The sequence below is a fragment of the Setaria italica genome, chromosome IX (assembly GCF_000263155.2).
Source record: "Setaria italica strain Yugu1 chromosome IX, Setaria_italica_v2.0, whole genome shotgun sequence".
Taxonomy (NCBI): Eukaryota; Viridiplantae; Streptophyta; class Magnoliopsida; order Poales; family Poaceae; genus Setaria; species Setaria italica.
Genome location: NC_028458.1, coordinates 57121817 through 57140678, shown reverse-complemented (window position 1 = coordinate 57140678; position 18862 = coordinate 57121817). Strand labels below are relative to the sequence as shown.

At 48.1% G+C, this 18862-nt stretch overlaps 2 protein-coding genes across 2 annotated transcripts; both read right to left on the bottom strand.

Annotated features, from left to right (window-relative positions):
• Positions 1 to 1968: 1968 nt before the first annotated feature.
• LOC101785383 (NADH dehydrogenase [ubiquinone] 1 beta subcomplex subunit 7) lies at positions 1969 to 5406 on the bottom strand. Its single transcript, XM_014805726.2, has 2 exons — positions 4922 to 5406; positions 1969 to 2243 (listed from the first exon to the last, which is right to left on the bottom strand). The coding sequence occupies exon 1, from the start codon at positions 5276 to 5278 to the stop codon at positions 4952 to 4954; it is 327 nt and encodes a 108-aa protein (XP_014661212.1). The 5' UTR covers positions 5279 to 5406; the 3' UTR covers positions 1969 to 2243; positions 4922 to 4951.
• A 7791-nt stretch (positions 5407 to 13197) lies between these two features.
• On the bottom strand, positions 13198 to 14226 carry LOC101765829. Its single transcript, XM_014805847.1, has 2 exons — positions 13549 to 14226; positions 13198 to 13404 (listed from the first exon to the last, which is right to left on the bottom strand). Exons 1-2 carry the CDS (start codon positions 14224 to 14226, stop codon positions 13198 to 13200), a joined length of 885 nt encoding a protein of 294 aa, XP_014661333.1.
• Between the last annotated feature and the right edge of the window lie 4636 nt (positions 14227 to 18862).

Below are 18862 nucleotides of genomic sequence, written 5' to 3'. Positions count from 1 at the left end.
ACAAGAAGATGGGATGGGATGAGATGAGCCTCTGCCTGTCATCTCTCCTCTCCTCTCGTGCTGGACCAGGCCAGCAGATCGATCGGCATATGCATGCCGATTAACGGGCGCTGCAGCGCAGTGGCATGGTGTACCGTCACGAAAACTAACTACTGCGCTACGTGCCTTTTATTTGTTTCCATTCACGTACGTTGCAGCGAGCGAGAGTAGAGACCAAATCAAGCAGTAGCGCACTTGGAAATTTTCATGCATTGGTAAAAGGAAGAACACAGGGATCATTCGTGCATAAAAATTAATAGTGGATCTGTGGATGATGATCGAATGTTTTCCTTGTCTCTGCCCCAATCATGGACGTTGACCATCAGTCCTTACTACTAGTCGCTATCGTTACAAGAGAGAGAGAGAGAGAGAGAGAGAGAGAGAGAAGGAGAGGAGCGGTCAAAGTTAGTTGGATCCAAAAGCCATTATCTTTGCATTGGATGGTCATGTAAAGTAGTACCAGTAAAGAGAGCATTTTGACAAACGGAAAGTGTGTGTGCAGGTAGAGCGCAGGAATGATCGAGAAGATGAGCTGAGAGAGACTTAGCACAGCACAGCAGCAGTGGGAGCAGCAAGGTGACCGGCAGGAAGGAAGGGGCATCATTGCACGGGTGGCGCGGAGGCCGGAGCCCGAGCCGAGCCGAGCCGAGCGGAGAGGAAGATGGATTTTAACGCGCGGCCTGCTTCTTCCGGCGAGCTAAACTAAGCCCCCTGCCATGCCGTGCCCCTGGCCGGCTGCCCCCACGACCATGATTCTGTCTCCCCCAACTTCGCCGTGGACCGCCACGAGACCTGCCCGATGAGTAGGCCGGAATAGAGCGCGCCTGCCTGATGAGCCCCTGCTGGAATCAAACAGTAGAAGCAACTAGTCAAGGAGCCGGAGAGGATCTCTCTGTTTTTTTGCGGTGCCCATCATCATCATCATCATTCCACTCTGCCCTGGCCACGCTACGACTAGCGAGGCCGTGCTACACGGCTACACACGTCGCTGCCTGGTGCCTGCACTGCTTCTGCTTCTGCCTCGCTACTAGCATAACCAGCCACCCGGAGCAAGGAGGAAAAAGAGGAGCCCGAGCCGCGTGCATGCATGCCATGCACGATTGCACATGCGGGCGCAGCGGCGCTCGGCACGCCGCGCCCCCCTGCCGCGGTGCACGGACCCCGGCCGAAATCTTTGGCGACGTACCCTCCCCCTCTCGCCTGTGCGAGCCCTGCCTCCCCGCCACGGGCAGCGCGTCGTCGTCATTGCTGCGCTGCGGCGCCCGGCTCTTCCACCGCCGGCGCCGGCGCCGTTTGGGCTCTCGTAGCCTCGTACAGTCCATCACCTTTTGCCAATCACCGGCGCCGACGCCTCCGGGTGGACAGGATCGGGTCGATATGATAGACCGAACAGCGACGCACGTACGAAAACCCTGTAAGCCAAAGGTATTCCAACTTGTGGGTGTAAACACAGTTGAGATCCAAGGGATCCAATGTTAAACTTCGACCTCCAGATTCGCCGCATGGCATCTTACGTATATGGTACTGAAAGACCGTTTGAGGAGCTGGAATCTGTTTCTGTCGGGTCCCTTGATTGAGATCCACAATGTCAGAGATGCTCCTCAAAACAGGCGAGCACGGTCCCTTTGTCTGAGCCATATGGGTCAGTCAAGCATACGAAAACATCAGACGAACACATCGTATGAACCGTGACTGCGGACAACAAATGTAGTCAGGTTGGCGGTTATATACGTTGGCGGAAATTTGGTCTATAACCCAGACGATCAATAGGTACAACGTGACCTTAATTAACATTTAACAGAGCAGCTCTGCTGTCAGAGGCTCAGAGCTATGCTAACATGGGGATAACCGGAGAAATATAACGATGCAACAACATGGCACGATGATGATTCGTAACACAAAATTGCTGCACAGCTATAACGTCTGTTATAACATGAACTACGGCACAAAAGAGGCCTGTCTACATATGCAGGGTCCACGAATTGCATTCAAAACTTCAAGGAGTCATTCAGTCAGCAAGTGTAATAAGACGGCAGGTTTCCTTATTCCATCAAATCGAAACTTGAAGATGGCTATCAAGGAGAGAAGGGGGAAGGGAAGAAGACAACAGTTAACTTTATGCCAAATTCAACAGATGCTTGTTCATACAACAAACATTCAGGATCCTTGCACAATGCCTCTGCAAGCTGTGATAACCAGCAGACCTGCGCATCCAAAATGAATATAACTGGTCAATAGGACTGAACAGTAAGCATGTGCTACAGAAAAGTAGAATCAACATGAGTTTCCAGACAGGCACTGCCGCCAGGGGAACAAACAGTACAGAGCAAAATTGTCCCAGAGGAAACATAGTAAAACAGTGTTATGTTCGGTCGCTGCTTCAGGCCAAAAGAAATAATAATAATGCATAGAATAAAACCATCTGAACCACCTAATGGGATGATGGGATGAATATTTTTGCTCCCAGACTTAATCATCTGACATGGCCCTATGGGCAAGGCGTCAAAGGTCATAGTGATGCATTCACATGGGAGACAAACGAAATAAAGGGTCCATATCATCAAAGCCATGAAGACTATGGTTTCAGTTTCCAAAATTAAAATAAACCTCTATGCCTGCTCAACTTGTAGCTCAAAAACAAGAGATTGAGCTCCAGCTAAGATGTACCGCAACACCATTATTTCTCACTCAGACTGAGATGCATGAACAACCTAAAGGTGTGTGATGGTTTCACCATCCAATGGCAGCTTTGAAAAATATGCTACTTGCCACCAAAAGAGTCACTCAGGGGGGTCATAATGCATAACTCTGAAGATGAACTTCATAAGCAGTAAGTGTAGGGAGTCCCTCCAAGCTAATATTAACAAAACAAAGGAACATCGACCAGCCAAAAGGGACTAGTTGCACTACTGCCATATTTATTATGTCGTTTGTTTCATGTTGTCGGTTGTCACAGGCTACAAACAGAATTATCAGACAAGACTGCAGAAAAGCTAACAAGACATGCTTTACAGTGGAGAGTTTGTGACCATATGATCCAGATCAGACCCAAAAGATTCCTTAAATATCACATCCTCTATGTTCCAACCTACCATGTATTAGAAGTGCATGGAGTAAAACTGCAGACTGACAGCAGCTATTGTTCACATACTTGCAGTCTCTATTGCCTGGTTTTCATAACAATTGCCAAAGTTGATCAGACAAGTTACTAACATTACACTGAATGAACTTGTCTACAGCCACAAGCAACACAAGGAAAGCTAAATAGTAAAAGAAATAGAACTAATAATGAGTTATGTGTTGAAATGAAAATAAAAATCTACCAGCAACCACATTACGCTTGTAACTACAAGTTGAACCAGTGGTTGTTGGTTACAATCCTTAGTACCTTATGCTTGTTAGCCTTTTTAATGGAAGTATCTGTGAATGAGATACAATGCTAACAAATTTAGAGTGAAAGCTCAATTTCCGCTACAAGGTTGCTATTTTCACTGCCTTTGAGGGTTTCCCCAGCTTACTACTAGAGGGATAGGTGTCGATAGTCAAGGCAAGCCCAACAGACTAACAGGGCCAAATGGAACATGTAGAATACATCTAATTGATTTACTTACTCATATAGGAATAGGGGGTGTGGTATATTGTATAGTAGGATCATATGTGGGCTTGTTGAGGCTCACAGAAAATTCAGTATTACACAGCTTGCTCAGTTTTAAGCAAAAAGATTGCATTTTCCTGCTAAGAAAAATGAACTCAATAGAACCAGCAAAACTTAAGGCATTTTTCATACAGACAGATGCTCTGTTGCTTTTAACCTGATTGAATTGAAAGAACAGGGCTGGAAACCATAGGCTTACCCCCCCACCTACCCAAAAGACGTAACATTCTGGAGAGAGCTGCCCAAGGTGCTTAGTGGTGCTAGGGTTACAAAAGGACATTATGATTATGAAGTGGTAACTCCATAATTAAACGGAAACTGGGCAACGACTTCAATATGGTCTGCAGCGATCTGTAGCCGTAGATATAGCCTAGAAAATATTCTGCCTATTGGCATAGATAAGCTCAAATGAGATATTTATCATACAGATTTTGATTAAATTTGGTGGTTTACTGCAAATATGTGCTTGCACGCCCATGCAGCTAAATTAACCTGCTGGGTCAGTAAATTGCACGCTTAAAATCAGTTCTATAAACCAAAATCCAGGCCTTGATAAACTGCTTTTCCTTCGAACAACTGAAGGAGCTGTAAGCCAGAATGTGTGTTCTCATTCCAATATAATCAAACAGATTATTAACAAATTCCAGGTTGTTTTGAAGCCCTAAAAATTCAGGTCGCAGGGTAGACATCATGAATTCCCATTAAGTCACCTGCCAGCTAGATTGGTCTCTGCACATTTTGGAACTATTTTGTACTCATGGTTCATGGACATCACAATTGGAAATATAGGAACCTACGGATTTACAGCATAAACTTTGGAACTGCAGTAAGCACTGAGCAGCAAGGCAATGACATCAGGAGTGATCTGAGATGCCCATGTATACCAGCTGCTTGTTTTTCACGTCACAGATTCTTAATATTCATATCAAGCTTGCATCATGCTCTCTTGAATCAGAGTCACATTTCTACAAACACTATCTATTCATCGAGCAGCTTACTATCGACTGTCCACAAATTAACCCAGTGTCCACGCAAAAAATGACTAATTACTCGTTCAATGTTGCTTCCCCTGACAAAAGGGTGCATGATTCGTCACTCACGCAATTAAAATTCCAACTAAGGATCTAAGACAAAATGTGGCGTTGACGTCCAAATGACGAACTCAATCAGAACAGCCGAGCTAAATCCAGAACAAATTCGAAACGTCGTGACGGGATCGGAGCTCACCTAAATCAACCGGATCGGACCGGGGCCGGATCAGGCGAGCTTGGCGGTGGCCGGGATGAGGCCAATGGAGGCGCCGCCCTTGACCTTGGCCTCCTGCGCCTCGCGGATCTTCTGCATCTGGAGCATCCGCTCCATGACGAGCTCGTACTGGCACTTCTCGTAGGCGTGGCGCTCGGGCTCGCACTTCCAGGGGAGGTAGAACTCGGCGACGCGGCACTTGTTGAGCGGGATGAGGAGGTGCGCGCACTGGTCGCGGTAGGCGAGCGGCACCCGGGCCTCCGCCATCTCCGCCTGCGTGGCGATCTGGGGCTTCGAGGAGCCGAGCTGCACGCCGGCCGCTGCCGCCGCCGCCTCCATCTGTCACTTTCTTCCCCTCTCTCTCGCCGGCGAGGTCGTTCCGTCGATGGATGGGCGCTGCTGGTTTGGTGCGGCGTGTGGTCGGGCGAGATCGGTCGCTTTGGATTTGGGGGCTTGGGTTTGGGCTGAGCTGGGGCCTCTGGAAGCTTCTGGGCCTTAGTTGTGCGATTATGGCCGCTGGAACGTCGTCCAATTGGGTTTGCTCGCGGGCATCCGTCTCCGTTTTTTCTTTTTTTATTCTTAAAAAAAGGTGCGATAGTGTAACACTGAAACAGAGGCGCGGCGTCGGAGCAAACCAGCCGATTTCTTTACGAGCGTGACAAAATTTGGATGTTGGTTAAGTTTGCGTGATAAAATTTGAATGTTGTACATCCTTTTACCGTTACAAATTTAAATTTGAAATGTAGTAGCGTATCCGTTAGGAAAACAGGTCGAAAAATCCTAAACAGCAGCTAGCAGCGTTGGGCAGCAGCTTCTCCTGCCGCTGATCAGCTAAAGCCACAAGCAGCAGCTAGCAGCTGCGCTGCAGCCGCTTGCAGCAGAAGCCAGCAGCGGCAGCCAGCGGTAGCGCTGCCGAACGGCCTACATGCTTTGTCTTTTGATCCCTGCATTGTGAGGCCTACGCAAAGCTCCAGCCTGAACATGCAATGTTTAAGACATAAAAAAATGTTTAAGACATAAAAAAATATTATTATTATCAGAACATTTGTTTAAAAGTTAAATATTTCATAATTTAAGCTTTAAAGAGGAAAGCTTAGGGTGGATTTATATAAATAGTATCAAACAATAACGATCAAAGCCAAGTGCAGAGATTGACCCCCTGTGCTTCCGGCACAGACTTAGTCCTTCTAGAACTTGCTGTTGGCAGGTTTGTCATCTCTATAATGTTTTCTCCGATTCGTCATCAATTCCTCATACTCATGTTCATATATTTTAGTTACAAAAATGGACTTACGGACCAGAATTGATCTCAACCGAAGGAAATAAAGGTTTACAAGCTAATCAGAGAGGGGTCTAGGAGATGCCAAAACAATTATACACCTCTATTGATTTATACGTGTTAATTTAAAGAAACTATAAACTGAATTCAACAAATCTGTACATGAGCTCTAGGCTTGCTAAGTGCCAAATAATCCTTAGGGTTTTCCAGGGCTTAGGGATAAATTGTCAATATAAAACAAAACTATGATCAACTGAGAATCAACCATTTGCAAAACATCCGAAGAGTATAGCAAGAAGATATGTTATACAATTTGTTAACAGAGCAAGACTCCAACTTGCTTGGCCTCCACGGCCGGTGATCGATTTACATGTATTTCTTTCTTCCCGGTTTTGATTGGTTGTAGAACTGCTCCTGTTAATTGGATGTTGCACTGTAATGCGTGTAGCTTGTGAGGTTTATATGAGGATTTCATTTGTGCTGGTTCGGATTGAAAGCGAGTAAGCGACGATAGCAGGTGGAAGTAAAAATGTCAGCGCGGCCTGCCTTTTTTGGTCCTGAGCAATGCATTACCATTGCTCCTGCAGGGCCAGAGAGAGATGCGGAGTTCTCAAGAAGGCTCTGGATAACCCTTAACTGACGGGGCCTGTTCCGCCTGTTCAATTAAATGAGGCATGTGAATGGACAATGCGGATCTGCAGGAGACGTGGCACAACCACCGCTCGAGAAAAGGCCTGATTCCCTGACCGAATTTCGTCTTGTAAAGGTTGTACATTCGTCTTGGTATTTTAAGAATGGTTACTTATTTGGTTTCTTAGCCATAGTATTACATATAATCATTAAGGTGTTAAAAGAATCACAAGCATTGTGTGTCTCCACCTACCTACCACAAAATGAAACAATTTTAATGGGTCATATCGCATAGTCGATATGAGCTTTCATATCCGAACTATGGCATTGTCATCCGAAAAAAAGAAAGTGGGACTCCAACTCTCCATTTCTATTAACTAGACGCTTCGGCGTGCTACCATTAATCCATAGTGATGACAAGGTATAACATTTCTAAAGGTTGGAAGTTAAAATTTGAAAAATGGAGGAACGTTTCGTTGTACAGAAACAACACTATACAAAAATATGACACCGCTTCAAAAAATACAATGTAGTGCTTAGTCATGACAGAAGATCCGAAACTTTCACGAATTAAGGTGTGTTCTACTCGAGTAGATCAGTGATCGCAAGAGAAGACATTAAAAATAAATAGTCGACATTGCGATAAAAAGACTGCACGATTACACGTAAAGTAGTCGATGCGACTTTTCTGCCTTTTGGTGAAAAAAGCGCGTGTTGCCGCGCATAAGATTTATGCCTCCTTAGGGTGTAGCCGTTGTGAGCCTCCAGCACTCAGTGCACCAAACTCGTGGTCATAGCCTCCTAATTCGATGCACCAAGCCCGTGGTGGTCGGTCAACATGCTCCAAGAATAGTTGTCAAAGTGTAGTTCTGGAGGGTAATTTTCGGCAAGAGGTGTGCCAAAAAAAAGTACTCGCCGCGTTGCCCTGCATGTGGAAAAACAAACCGGAAAAATTATATAAAATAATTAAAAAAATGACTTAGCTCGATTCATGGACGATTGTAGATGAAGCCGCGACGGTTGTTGATGAAGCCGTTGTCGATGGTGTGAAGTCTGCCCCCAACTAGTTTTTTTAGTAAGACGAGTTGTCGAAGTAGTCGTTGGCGAGTTGATGTAGCCACATCGATGAGTTGTCGAAGTAGTCGTCGACGAGTTGATGTGGCCGAATGTGGGCTGTAGTCGTGAAGCACTTGAAGTCTTTCCTGTACTTCTTTGCGGGAGCGTAGCAATTTTTGCTGAATTAATTTCCAACACCAGGAGCAGCCTCCGTTTCATCCGTGCGGTTGCTTGCTAAGGGGTGTTTGGGAGACAGGAGCTAAACTTTAGTCCTATCATATCGGATGTTCGGATGCTAATTAGGAGGATTAAATATGAGCTAATTACAAAACTAATAGCAGAACCTCTAGGCTAAATCACGAGACGAATCTATTGAGCCTAATTAATTCATCATTAGCGAATGGTTATTGTAGCACCACATTGTCAAATTATGGACTAATTAGGCTTAATAGATTCATCTCGCGATTTAGCCTAGGAGTTGTGTAGTTAGTTTAGATTTAATACTTCTAATTAGTGTCCAAACATTCGATGTGACGGGGTTAAAATTTAGCCCCCTCCTCCCAAACACCCCTAATTTGCCTCGGGACGGCAGATGCTTTTCCTCCTTGGGAATTGTGGTTGGATTCCTCCGCTTGAGAATTTCCAACTGTGAGCACTGAGCAGCAAACAACGATCCTGATCCACCCAATAGCAGTACTAGGCCGACGTGGCCTTTTTTTAGATGGGAGCGTCAGCGCTCGACTTCGACTTGGAAAAGAACTCGGCGAATTGAGACGGTTCCGTCTGAACAGCTGCGAGGACTAATTACTAGTCCTAAATTTATGTTAATGCCAAAAATGCTAATTACTTTTGTAATGGCAATTGGAATGAGGGGATACGGACTCGAATTGCTAGTTGGCGACTCTAGTAGAAATTAATTCCGTCTTCAGCTCTACTCGGATTCGATACACGTGCATGCGCGCCTAGAGTCGCCGAACTTGATAGCTTTGATCTTGACGATGCAAAATTATGCCAATTGATCTTGATGGTTTGATGATTAGGTCCTTCAAGCTCGTCCGATGATCTTGACAATCACTCCTACCTGGCGCGTCAGATGTCGGTGTTTTGTACCCGGCAACCTACCGAGGTAGTAGATTGGTTGGCGAGGGATCACCGGATCTGGAACTCGAAGGTAAAAGTGAGGATACAAGACACAGATTTATACAGGTTTGGGCCGCCAGAGTAGCGTAATACCCTACGTCCTGTTTGGGTGTTGTATATTGCGCTCTGCGCTTGGGTGTTGTTTTACCTTGGTTTAGGCTTGAAGATTTGGTCTTCTGTTGTGGTTCTATGAGGTCTTCGCTTACTAATCTAGGAACTCCTGCCCTCCTTTGTATACTCTAGGGGCGAAATTACTATTCGGTTACAAGGTAGGAGTCCTAGTAGGATTACATTGTATGAATTATAGTAATATTACAAGAGAATTCTAGTAAAAATCCGTCTTCTTCCTTCTTCCTTCCTACCGGGGATCTAACCATATAACTTATTGAAGCACATGTCCAATTTCATTTAAGAAGCTTTGTTTGTGGCTACCTAGGTGCAAATCAATTGCTGGGTTTGCTGGTGGCTCTAACTACATGGGAGGACCTAGCGTCGTACGCACTAGCTTGGGGGCAAGTCGATTTTGGAGGTGGGGAGACAGGAGGTGAGGGATGTCATGACTACTGCTTAACCCAAGTTCGCAATGAAGCCTAGGGAGCAAGTAGATCATGACAAAACCCACAAAGCAAGCTGACTCCAGACGAGTGGATGATAAACATCGACTCGGTCTAAGAAAAGATATGCAAATACGTGAACTATCCTATATAAGAGAGAAGGAGACGAGGGAACGAGATGTGACGAAAACATGAGACTACGTAATTAGGTGAGCTATCGATTGAATAAGAGAAGAGACGAGAGAGTAAGATGTTAGGAGGGACATGTGATCTTTCGCTTATTCTTTTGAATCTCAATTTAAAATGTCTCTATTCCAAGTTTACTGGTATGCTACTTTATGGAAAATGTCCCAAAGTACCCAACGTCCTTGTTACAACTGGGTTCCGTCACACCAAGAGGAAGCCCATGTTTTGTTTTGCTAGTTCGTCAGCCGCCTAACCGAGAGGAGGAAGGAATTACGATGGAGGAGAAAGAAGACCAATGGAGCAAATTTGCCATTTTGTTATGCATAACTGCAATATCCATTTGTTTTTTAATACATGTTTTAAGAATTTAGAAATCTTTACAGTATATATTTTTTAATCAACGCATTAAAAGATAATTGAACTTATATAAAACTTTTATTCACTAAGCATTCATATAACAAGTTGTCATTTTTTTAATTTCTATAATCCCATTACAAATACAGTAAAAAAAGGAACGTAGGTAGAGTAGTATTCAATTTTTTCCTTAGAGAAAATGGTGACACTTAATGTGTTAAAACCAACATGCATTGGGAAAAAATGGTATCGCGAGCTCAAGAACATGCAACATATTTTTAAGAGGGAAGATAGGGATTTTTATTTACTCATTTCATAGCCTTTCCATCTAAGGCAATTTCTAGTGGGGTTTCATAAGAGTTTCATTCTCATCAACACATCAACAATTTTGATGACATGACATACTAATTATGCTGATTATGAAACTTTGTATGTACTGTTTCCAAGACTATGAAATCTAATGAAACTAGCATTAGGGACTAGAGAGTTTCAATTCATTTCATCACATCCAATTACATATTTCACTTCATCACGTCCAATTACCCTAGGGACTAGAGAGTTTCAATTCATTTCATCACATCCAATTACATATTTCACTTCATCACGTCCAATTACATGTCTCGCAATTAAATGGTATGTCTTGCCTATAAAACCTCCAAATGAAGCATTGGGAGACCTTATTTCATTCATCTATTCAAACCTCTTTTGATGACATGTCATTTTTAGAAATTGTGATATGAAACTCCAAGATTGAGGTCAGTCTCAATGCACAATTATCAAGATTGAAAAATTGATAACTATGTCTGATGAGTATCATGACTCATGAGGATGAAACTTCTCTCACATCAGATGAAAGTGTCATCTCTCTTTTTCATAGCAGCCTTGCGAAGTGAGCAATCTAACCGTACATGTTGGCCAAACCATACATGTCGGCCAGCTCCAAGAGAATGCACGCTTAACAGAGCCTCCCTATTGAATTCCCTGCATTTGAGACTACGGATACAGTTGCTAAATTGCCAACAGGGCCCAGCAGCACTCCATACAACGTGGCCTACAACGACTACACCTCAGCGGAATTCCTCTGGTTTGTTCATCTCCTGTGTGATTACTGCAACGTAGTTTACGTTTCAGATTCGATAGCATAATACAAAGAAAATTGAATTTGTTCAACCTTCTTCACTGAATCTGAAGTGTTCAAAAAGTAAAATGAAAATAAGTGTGCCATCATTTACTGAACAATGGACAAGATCGTCCAACACATGAACGAGTCCGAAGGTTCACCCAATAACGATGAGCATGCTTGTTCCTAAAGATTACGAGGGCACTGCTTGTAGAGAGCACAGCGTCCTGCTTTTTACTTTAGGGTACTTCTGAAACAGCTCAGATTGTTTTGTTTGGTTGCTTTATTATCATCACGTCTACCTAAATTTTAAGGTCAGATTACGCAGTTTGGATCACCGTTTAGTGAAATTTATGTCCTTGGAAATGTGGCACTAGAAGAAACAAAATGCAAAAAATATTTGGATCAGATTTCTGGCTTGGAATCCTCCTCCGAAGAGAAGGCATCACAATTGCGCACAGTATAATCATAGTCGATCATCTGGGGAAAGGATCCTCACTTCCATTCTGTATCAAATCAGGAAAAAGACATTCCAGTGAAAAAAAAAGAGTTACAAACCAGATTCAAGAAAGAGAATTGTTCCTACTGGAACAAGATTTAAGAATGCTAGATGGATCAGATTTCTGGCTTGAATCCTCCTCCGCAGAGGAGGGATTACATTTGCGCACAGTATAATCATAGTCGATCAGCTGGGGAAAGGATCCTCATATCCATCAGAATTTCTTAAACTTCAACAAGTTCAAACAGCATCTAGAGGCAGGCAAACGCATTGTTTTGATCAGAACATCTGGCTTAGAGTCTTCTCCGAAGAGAAGAACTCGAAAATCGCACAGTATAATCATAGTCGATAATTTGGGGAAAGGATCATCACCTCAAAACAAATCCTGATTCGCCACAACAAATCAAATGACGAAAAAGAAAAGGCAGAACGAAACGAAAAGGAAATCGACCGAAGAAGGAAGTCGAGATGAGCATGGAAACGCAGCCGCACGAACGGACAATGGCAGGCGAGATTGAAGGGATGCGTTGCGGCGTGTTTTTATATAGGGCGGTCGTTGACGCGGACGAAACCCTAGCTCGCGTGGGCTGAGATGGACGGACGGATGGGAAGCCACGTGTGAAGGATTGCTCGGCCGTGCGAACAGGCCCAGCGGCGGTAGATTGGGCCGTTGCTTAGCCAACAGCCCAATTTGGCCTACCAATATTTCAGCCCTTTTGAACTATTGATCCACCACTCAGGCAGGCCAGTTAGGAGGTTTCCCAAACGAAAAGTCAGCGATGGCTTAGCGCGAGACCCGGTCACGCCGTGCATGGCCGAGGATCGTGTCGTGTGAGCGGTTGCATGGCATCCTGCCATCGTCGGAGCCAAGCGATTTGTACACAGTGCCGTGCCGCACCCGTACAGAACTTGAAGGTTAATCGCTTGCTAAAAGGGGTCTTGCAACTCGTAAAGGGCAAAAGGCAGTGAATCATTGAGCCATACATTCAGTTAAACTGGAGAAGAAACACAATCGATATTCACAGGACATGCATCGTGATCTTTTTTTCCTTGCAAAACTTTTTTCGATTGACAGAAATAACAAGATGCAACTGCAACGAGAAGTCACCAAATTCAACAGCTACTATGATGCTCTATCCATAACCGGGCCCTGCAAATTAGCAGCCCAACTTAAACTAATCAAAGGTAAATGCGCCGTCATAAACACCAGCGTTCATGAACACAATAACATAATTAAAATAGCCCAAAATTAAACATGACGCCAGCACCTAATCAGTCTACGGATCAGCTATAGACAGACGTGGTCAGATCAGGTCAGTGGTCAGGAACACACACACAACAGCAACGGCGCTCGGCACGGCGTTCTCAAAAAGGGACAGCCATGCGTGCGCGCCGGTGCAGGCGGCGGCCTTGACAAGACCGGTCCGACTCCGTCTTCTCCTACTGGCCTGCCGGCAGTGACGCCACGAACCAGCCGAGCTCTCTGTTCACCAGCGCGTTGGACATGACGGAGTTGTCCTTGGCCACGGCGTCCACCAGCTTCCTCGGCACCAGGCACTTGCCCTCCGCCGCCAGCCGCTCCTGCACGTCGCCGCGCACCAGCAGCTTGTGCATTTGCTCCTGCGCCACGGATGGCATCTTTTCATTCTGCACGCATGCGACAAGGATAATAAGGAAACGAATTGGTGACTCTGTGTAATTTGTAAATGCGCTTAACGAATTCAGACATCTATAGCTAGAATTTCGATATTCAGAAATGCAATGTGGTGAGGCGGTTATCGATTGCGTTACCTCGGTTGAGCCGACGGTGCGCATGAGGGCGAGCATGCCGACCTGGGCCTGCAGGAGCTTCACGTGGCGGGCGGCGGCCTCCAGCATCTCGGCGGTGTTCATCTTGTGCCCGCCGGGGATCAGCCGCGACAGCTCGGCCGTCTTCTCGCTGATCCGCTTCCGGCGCTGCCTCGCCGCGGCGCTCTGCAGGGACTGGGACACGTTGCCCGCGGCCTTCTTCGCCTCCGCGGCGCGCACGAACGAGCCGGGCGCCGGAAGCTGCGCCGCCGGGGGCAGCGGCGGGGGCGAGGGCGGGGGCAGGGGCAGGACGAACTCGTTCAGGAGCTCCGGCAGCGCCGGCACCTGCTGGTTGCCACCGCTATTGCACAGCTGGCCGGTGGCGTCGATGTCCGCGAGGCCGCGCCACGCGCCGTCGCCGCAGGCGCGCTGCTTCTTGGCGCAATGCTGCTTGACCTCGCCGTCGCTGTCGTCATGGAGAGGCCCGAGGAATGCGGCGTCGTCGTCGTCATGGAGCGGGAGGTTGAGGAGGTCGTCGAGCGCGGCGTTGGCGGGGTCGAGCGGGTCGTAGACGAAGCCGAGCAGCGCGTCGGTGACCTCGGGGTCCTGGAGGAAGCTCATGTCCGCGGCGGGGAGGTGGCCGAACAGCGGGGCGGTTGTCGGGTGGAAGCTGAGCGCCATTTCTCTGCTCGCTCGCTCTACCCGATGCTGGTGTCTCGCTGCTGCGTGTGGATTGGAGCTCAACTGCCCAAGGCAATCGGCAAGACAGAGAGTCAAGGGGAGGAAGAGGAGGAGGACGAGGCGGCGGCTCGAGTGTAAACAGGCGAAAGTGATTAGTGGTGGTCTACTGGTCTTAACCACAGGCTGGCAGTAACCGCCCCTTAAAAGGAGGGAGGCGGCGCCCCCCCCCCACTCGCTCCTAATTAACCGCCATTTGCTGCCATTCTCTCCCGCCGTTTTTCATGTGGCGTTTTGCACAGCGACCCCTTAAATTTGTTTTAACCCTACTCAAACTCCTTCAGGATGTCGAAACCATCTGCAGTATATAGTCAAATCTTTTTTTTGTGTGTTTATGTGTGATCACTGTAAATATCCATGTTTTTAAGGTATGTTGCAACACTTTTGATAGGATAGATGATGGCAACGTGAAACACGTCACTCAGTCACAGTTGCAGTCGAAATTAGTCCTCTCCGTAACGAAGCTCCTCTCTACCCGCGACGTGATTTCGGAGCATATCAAGGGCTGCATTGCAACTTGGGCAATTAGCAATTTAGCAGAATAACTGCCTATTTGGGTGGCTAGCTGAAATTTTACGGCGCCGAGAGATGGACGGTGGATGCGGCCCCTGTTTTCTTCTTCTCTTTAATTTCTCGTTGCCTGCAAATTCTGTCTTGGATTCTCCGGGGCGGTTAAGGACTTCCTCATTCGTAGCTCACACGGGCCCCACCTCCTCCTCATTTTGCGAACCGCCGCCACGTGTCACTGCCTCCTCGGCTCCTCGTCTCTCGCCCGTCAGCTACGAGCACGTGCGCCGTGTCCTATGTCCATCGCTGCCGGTCATGACTCATGACGGATTCTGACTTTAACACTACTACGCGAAACCTTACTGGCCTTGTCGCCTCGACACGATCAGCTGCGGTAGTGTCGTACAGTAAAAGGTTCGTGCTTGTGGAGAACAGCCAGTGTTAGTGAAGTTTTGATTGCTTTCAGCTGGTGATCTTTCAGATAAGAAGAACATGAACACGGCGCCTGCAGAGTGCAAGATGAGAGCTGAGCGAGTTTCGGCTGTAGCTGCAAGCGTTGCTCGAACTTCCAAGGCCGTTTTTTTTTAAAAAAAAACTTCCAAGGCCTACGCCTCATAACAGCTGGGCTCCTCCGGTGACATGCATGCATGTGAAAGGGCCTGCCAATCGAAAAAGCCCACAGTTCGTACAACTGGGCCTGACGAATTGCAGATATCCTGGCCACCAAACAGCCCATTATCCCCCTCTCACAAAAAAAAACAGCCCATTATACCCCAAGGAAAAAAAAGGGGGAGCAAACAGCCGACGGAATTGTCTGGCTTCTGGCCCAGCTCGGCGCTCGCCTCGTGACACACACGTCTCGAAAGGGCAAAGAAATATCTGCCCGGAGAGTCGTCTGGTCTCGCGACGGCGACCCTCCGTTGCGGGGCCACGGACCCGACCGCGACGTGCCAGAGCCGCGTCGCACGAGCGCCGGGCGACGGACCGCATCGCCCTGCTCGCTCGTGATCGTACCAGGCATGGGGAAAAAAAAACACCGGAGACCGGACCAGACTGCCGCCGGTCTCGCTACTGCTACCATCACGTTGCTGTCTTGCTGACTGCTGACCAGCACTCGATCATCGACGCTGCCTGTGTCCGATGCCGATCCGGACAACGCTGACGGAATATCTGATGTACCCCCGTACGTCGTCGCACCGTCTGAACACCTCCTGACCAGTGATCACACCACCGTCTGAACACCATGGACCGCTGCCCCGTGTGTTTACTCCTACTCCCGGTCACAGGCTCACAGCCACACTGCACACCCGACCAGTATGAATGTGCAAGGCCATATGCGTATGACAGTGTTAATAAATCTTTTGTGTGGCCATTAGCTCTTACTAATAATATCTTATGCGATGACAATCGATCCAACAGGCTGCTGCCCATTGCAGTTGCCCGGCGCCCAGGATTCCTCCCGTCGCCCGTAGAATCTCCGACCCGCGCGTCGCAACAAAAAACCCAGAGCTCCTCGCTCATCGGCAACACCTAACGAACATAGGATCGACGCGACGCAACCGTCCTGTACGATGGAACCGAAACATACGTAATCGTATTACGATTGCATACCTGCCACGTACGGTCACTGTCTGTTCACGTCCATCCTGCGGCTCCGGTCCACCGGCTCTCTCGCGTAGTTTGACTGACCACGCCGTGTTCCTCGTATCGCTATCTGTTACAACCGTCTCCATCCATGGCTTGTCGTGAGCTCGTTGCCGATCGCGTTCGTGACCAACAGTAACTGGCGCTGTCATTTGCGTGTACACGAGGAGTTAACTTAATCTACGCGCCTACTTATATTGTACGTGATGAGGTCACGTTCTTGTCCGCATGCAAGCCTTATGGTTAGCTAGGCAGCGGAGGAAACGGATCGGATAAAACTTTGTAAAACAAGGACGCGTCGCAGCTGATCGATCGGTTGATCGGTCTCGGATGATACTTTGGCTAGCGGCCAAGGCGTACGCGATGGATTAGCGCACACTGTACACATGGCGTGAAACACGAGACGCCGCGATTAACTAAGTAAAAGCATATCTCTGGGCAGAGTGAGAACGTACGGATGACCGATCCGCATGCATGTGCTCAGCTCAGTGCATGTAGCTTGACGCGCCCAGGGCAGGGAATCCTCGCCGCCGGCCGGCCTGCAGGGAGTGGGAATCAGCCAGTCACGGCATGCCGATGGGCGATGGCTGGCAATGCCTGGCATGTGCGCACGCGCGCGGCGCGTCTGAGATGTCGTCCGAGGAAGCATGATCCGCGGTGGGTGGCGCGTCTGTCTACTCCTGGATCGAAATCACCCACCCGCGCTGGGCAGGATTAGGTGATGGCAGGCTCGCGCACTATCACGGCAAACAATGGCCTGCCCGCCCAAAGATCGCCATGCTCATTGACGCCGTACTTCCGAGTTGGTCCGCCACCTTGGAGCCTCTTTGAGGAGCACTATCTATGAGGAGGCTATGAGCCGGCCGTAGTACGATGATCAATTATTTTCCATCGGAGCTAGAAACTTTCTTTCCGTTTGCATTTCAACAACATTATGTCGCATTCGTATTAACGTCGCAACTGAATTTTTAATGATAAAAGAATAGCAATAACTCTCAGCCACTTGAGAGAATAGAAGATCTTATTAGTGTACACCAAACTATTCTTAGTGAATATATATAGTCATTACCCTAGCTACTAGAGTACTTTCTATGATCCCAGATATTAATTCGTTGGGATACTGATATGTGTTATTCACATATTAAATGTTTGTAAGAGCATGATAAATCTAGTAGCTTCTTTTTTTTAAGGAGCAACAGGGGCAGAGCACACCCACCTAAACGTTCATTCAACTGCCTGGTCGGAGCCGGCGAGTTTCCATTTTACAACCCAGCGCGAGGGGGCGATGTTTTTGCAGAAAAGGGGGGAGATGAAGCAGCATAGTCGCTATACTACACAGAGACTAGAGCACCAGGACTCGAGTGGGAGGGTGTCTAGGTGGCGGGGAGGGCAAGGTGTTCCCTGGCGGCTTGGGTGATGGCAGAGATGGGCTAGTTGACGGCGTCAAAGATCATCATGTTGCGGCTCCAAATCACCCACAAGAGGAGCACCGTTGCGGTGTGGAGGGACACCCCCGCCAGGAGCGGTAGAGCTTGAAGTGCCCCGGCGAGGCAGGTGACGGAGGCGTGAGGGCACGCCGAGCTCTAGAAGCTGGCGATGTGTGGACAAGTGAAGAAGAGGTGGGCGGCGTCCTCGTCTGTGGTGTAGAAGGGGCAAGTGGGGCTGCCCGTGGTGCCGTGATGGTGGAGAAAGTCATGCGTGCGCGTGTTCCCATGTTGGAAGATCCAAAAGAAGACCCAGACCTTGATCGGGATAAAGTTCCCCCAGTTCACGTCGGAGTGCAGCACTGTGCAGCCCATCCGCTTCAGCATGGAGTAGAGGGCGTCGGAGTGCACGTCGACCTCATCCCCCCAAGCCAGGCGGCGGGTGTCAGGGGTGACAACAAGGCGCAGGTCACTCAACCGAGAGATGAGGGTCGCGAGCTCATCGTTGGCCGCGGGAGAGAGGTACTCCCGCATCAGCAAGACGAGGGCCCCGGTGGCAAAGGCGGCGGCGACCGTGATGCAGGGCTCAAGGCATTGGGAGAACAGGGCCGGTAAAGCTCGATCAAGGGGGCCAAGCGAGGTCATATTCTCAAGCCAAAAGGAGGTCATCGCACCGCTACTGAGGACAACGGTGGTGATGCCCCTGTATGTGGGCAACAGATGCTAGCACGTCCGCCAACAGGGTGTGGGGCGCAACGTGCGTTCCGGCGTGTACGAGAACGAACACAGTTTGGACCTGAATGAGGGTGTCATCGATGTACTGGATCATAAGGCAGGGAAGGTCGCCTACGAGGGGGTGGAGGAGGAGAACCACCGGGGTCAACTAGTATCCTGTGTAGGACTATCGGTGACGATGATGAAGAGGTAGGGGCTGAGAGGATTGCCTTGTCGCAACCCACGCCGGCATTGAATCCAAGGCCCGGGGATGCCGTTGAGGAGCACCG

What these genes read in the sequence shown, in the direction of transcription:
- LOC101785383 (XM_014805726.2), bottom strand. Translation starts at nt 5,278, where the DNA reads ATGGAGGCGGCGGCGGCAGCGGCCGGCGTGCAGCTCGGCTCCTCGAAG.
- LOC101765829 (XM_014805847.1), bottom strand. Translation starts at nt 14,226, where the DNA reads ATGGCGCTCAGCTTCCACCCGACAACCGCCCCGCTGTTCGGCCACCTC. An exon ending in GCACCGTCGGCTCAACCGAG is followed by an intron (nt 13,405 to 13,548) that starts GTAACGCAATCG and finishes GCATGCGTGCAG; the next exon opens with AATGAAAAGATGCCATCCGT.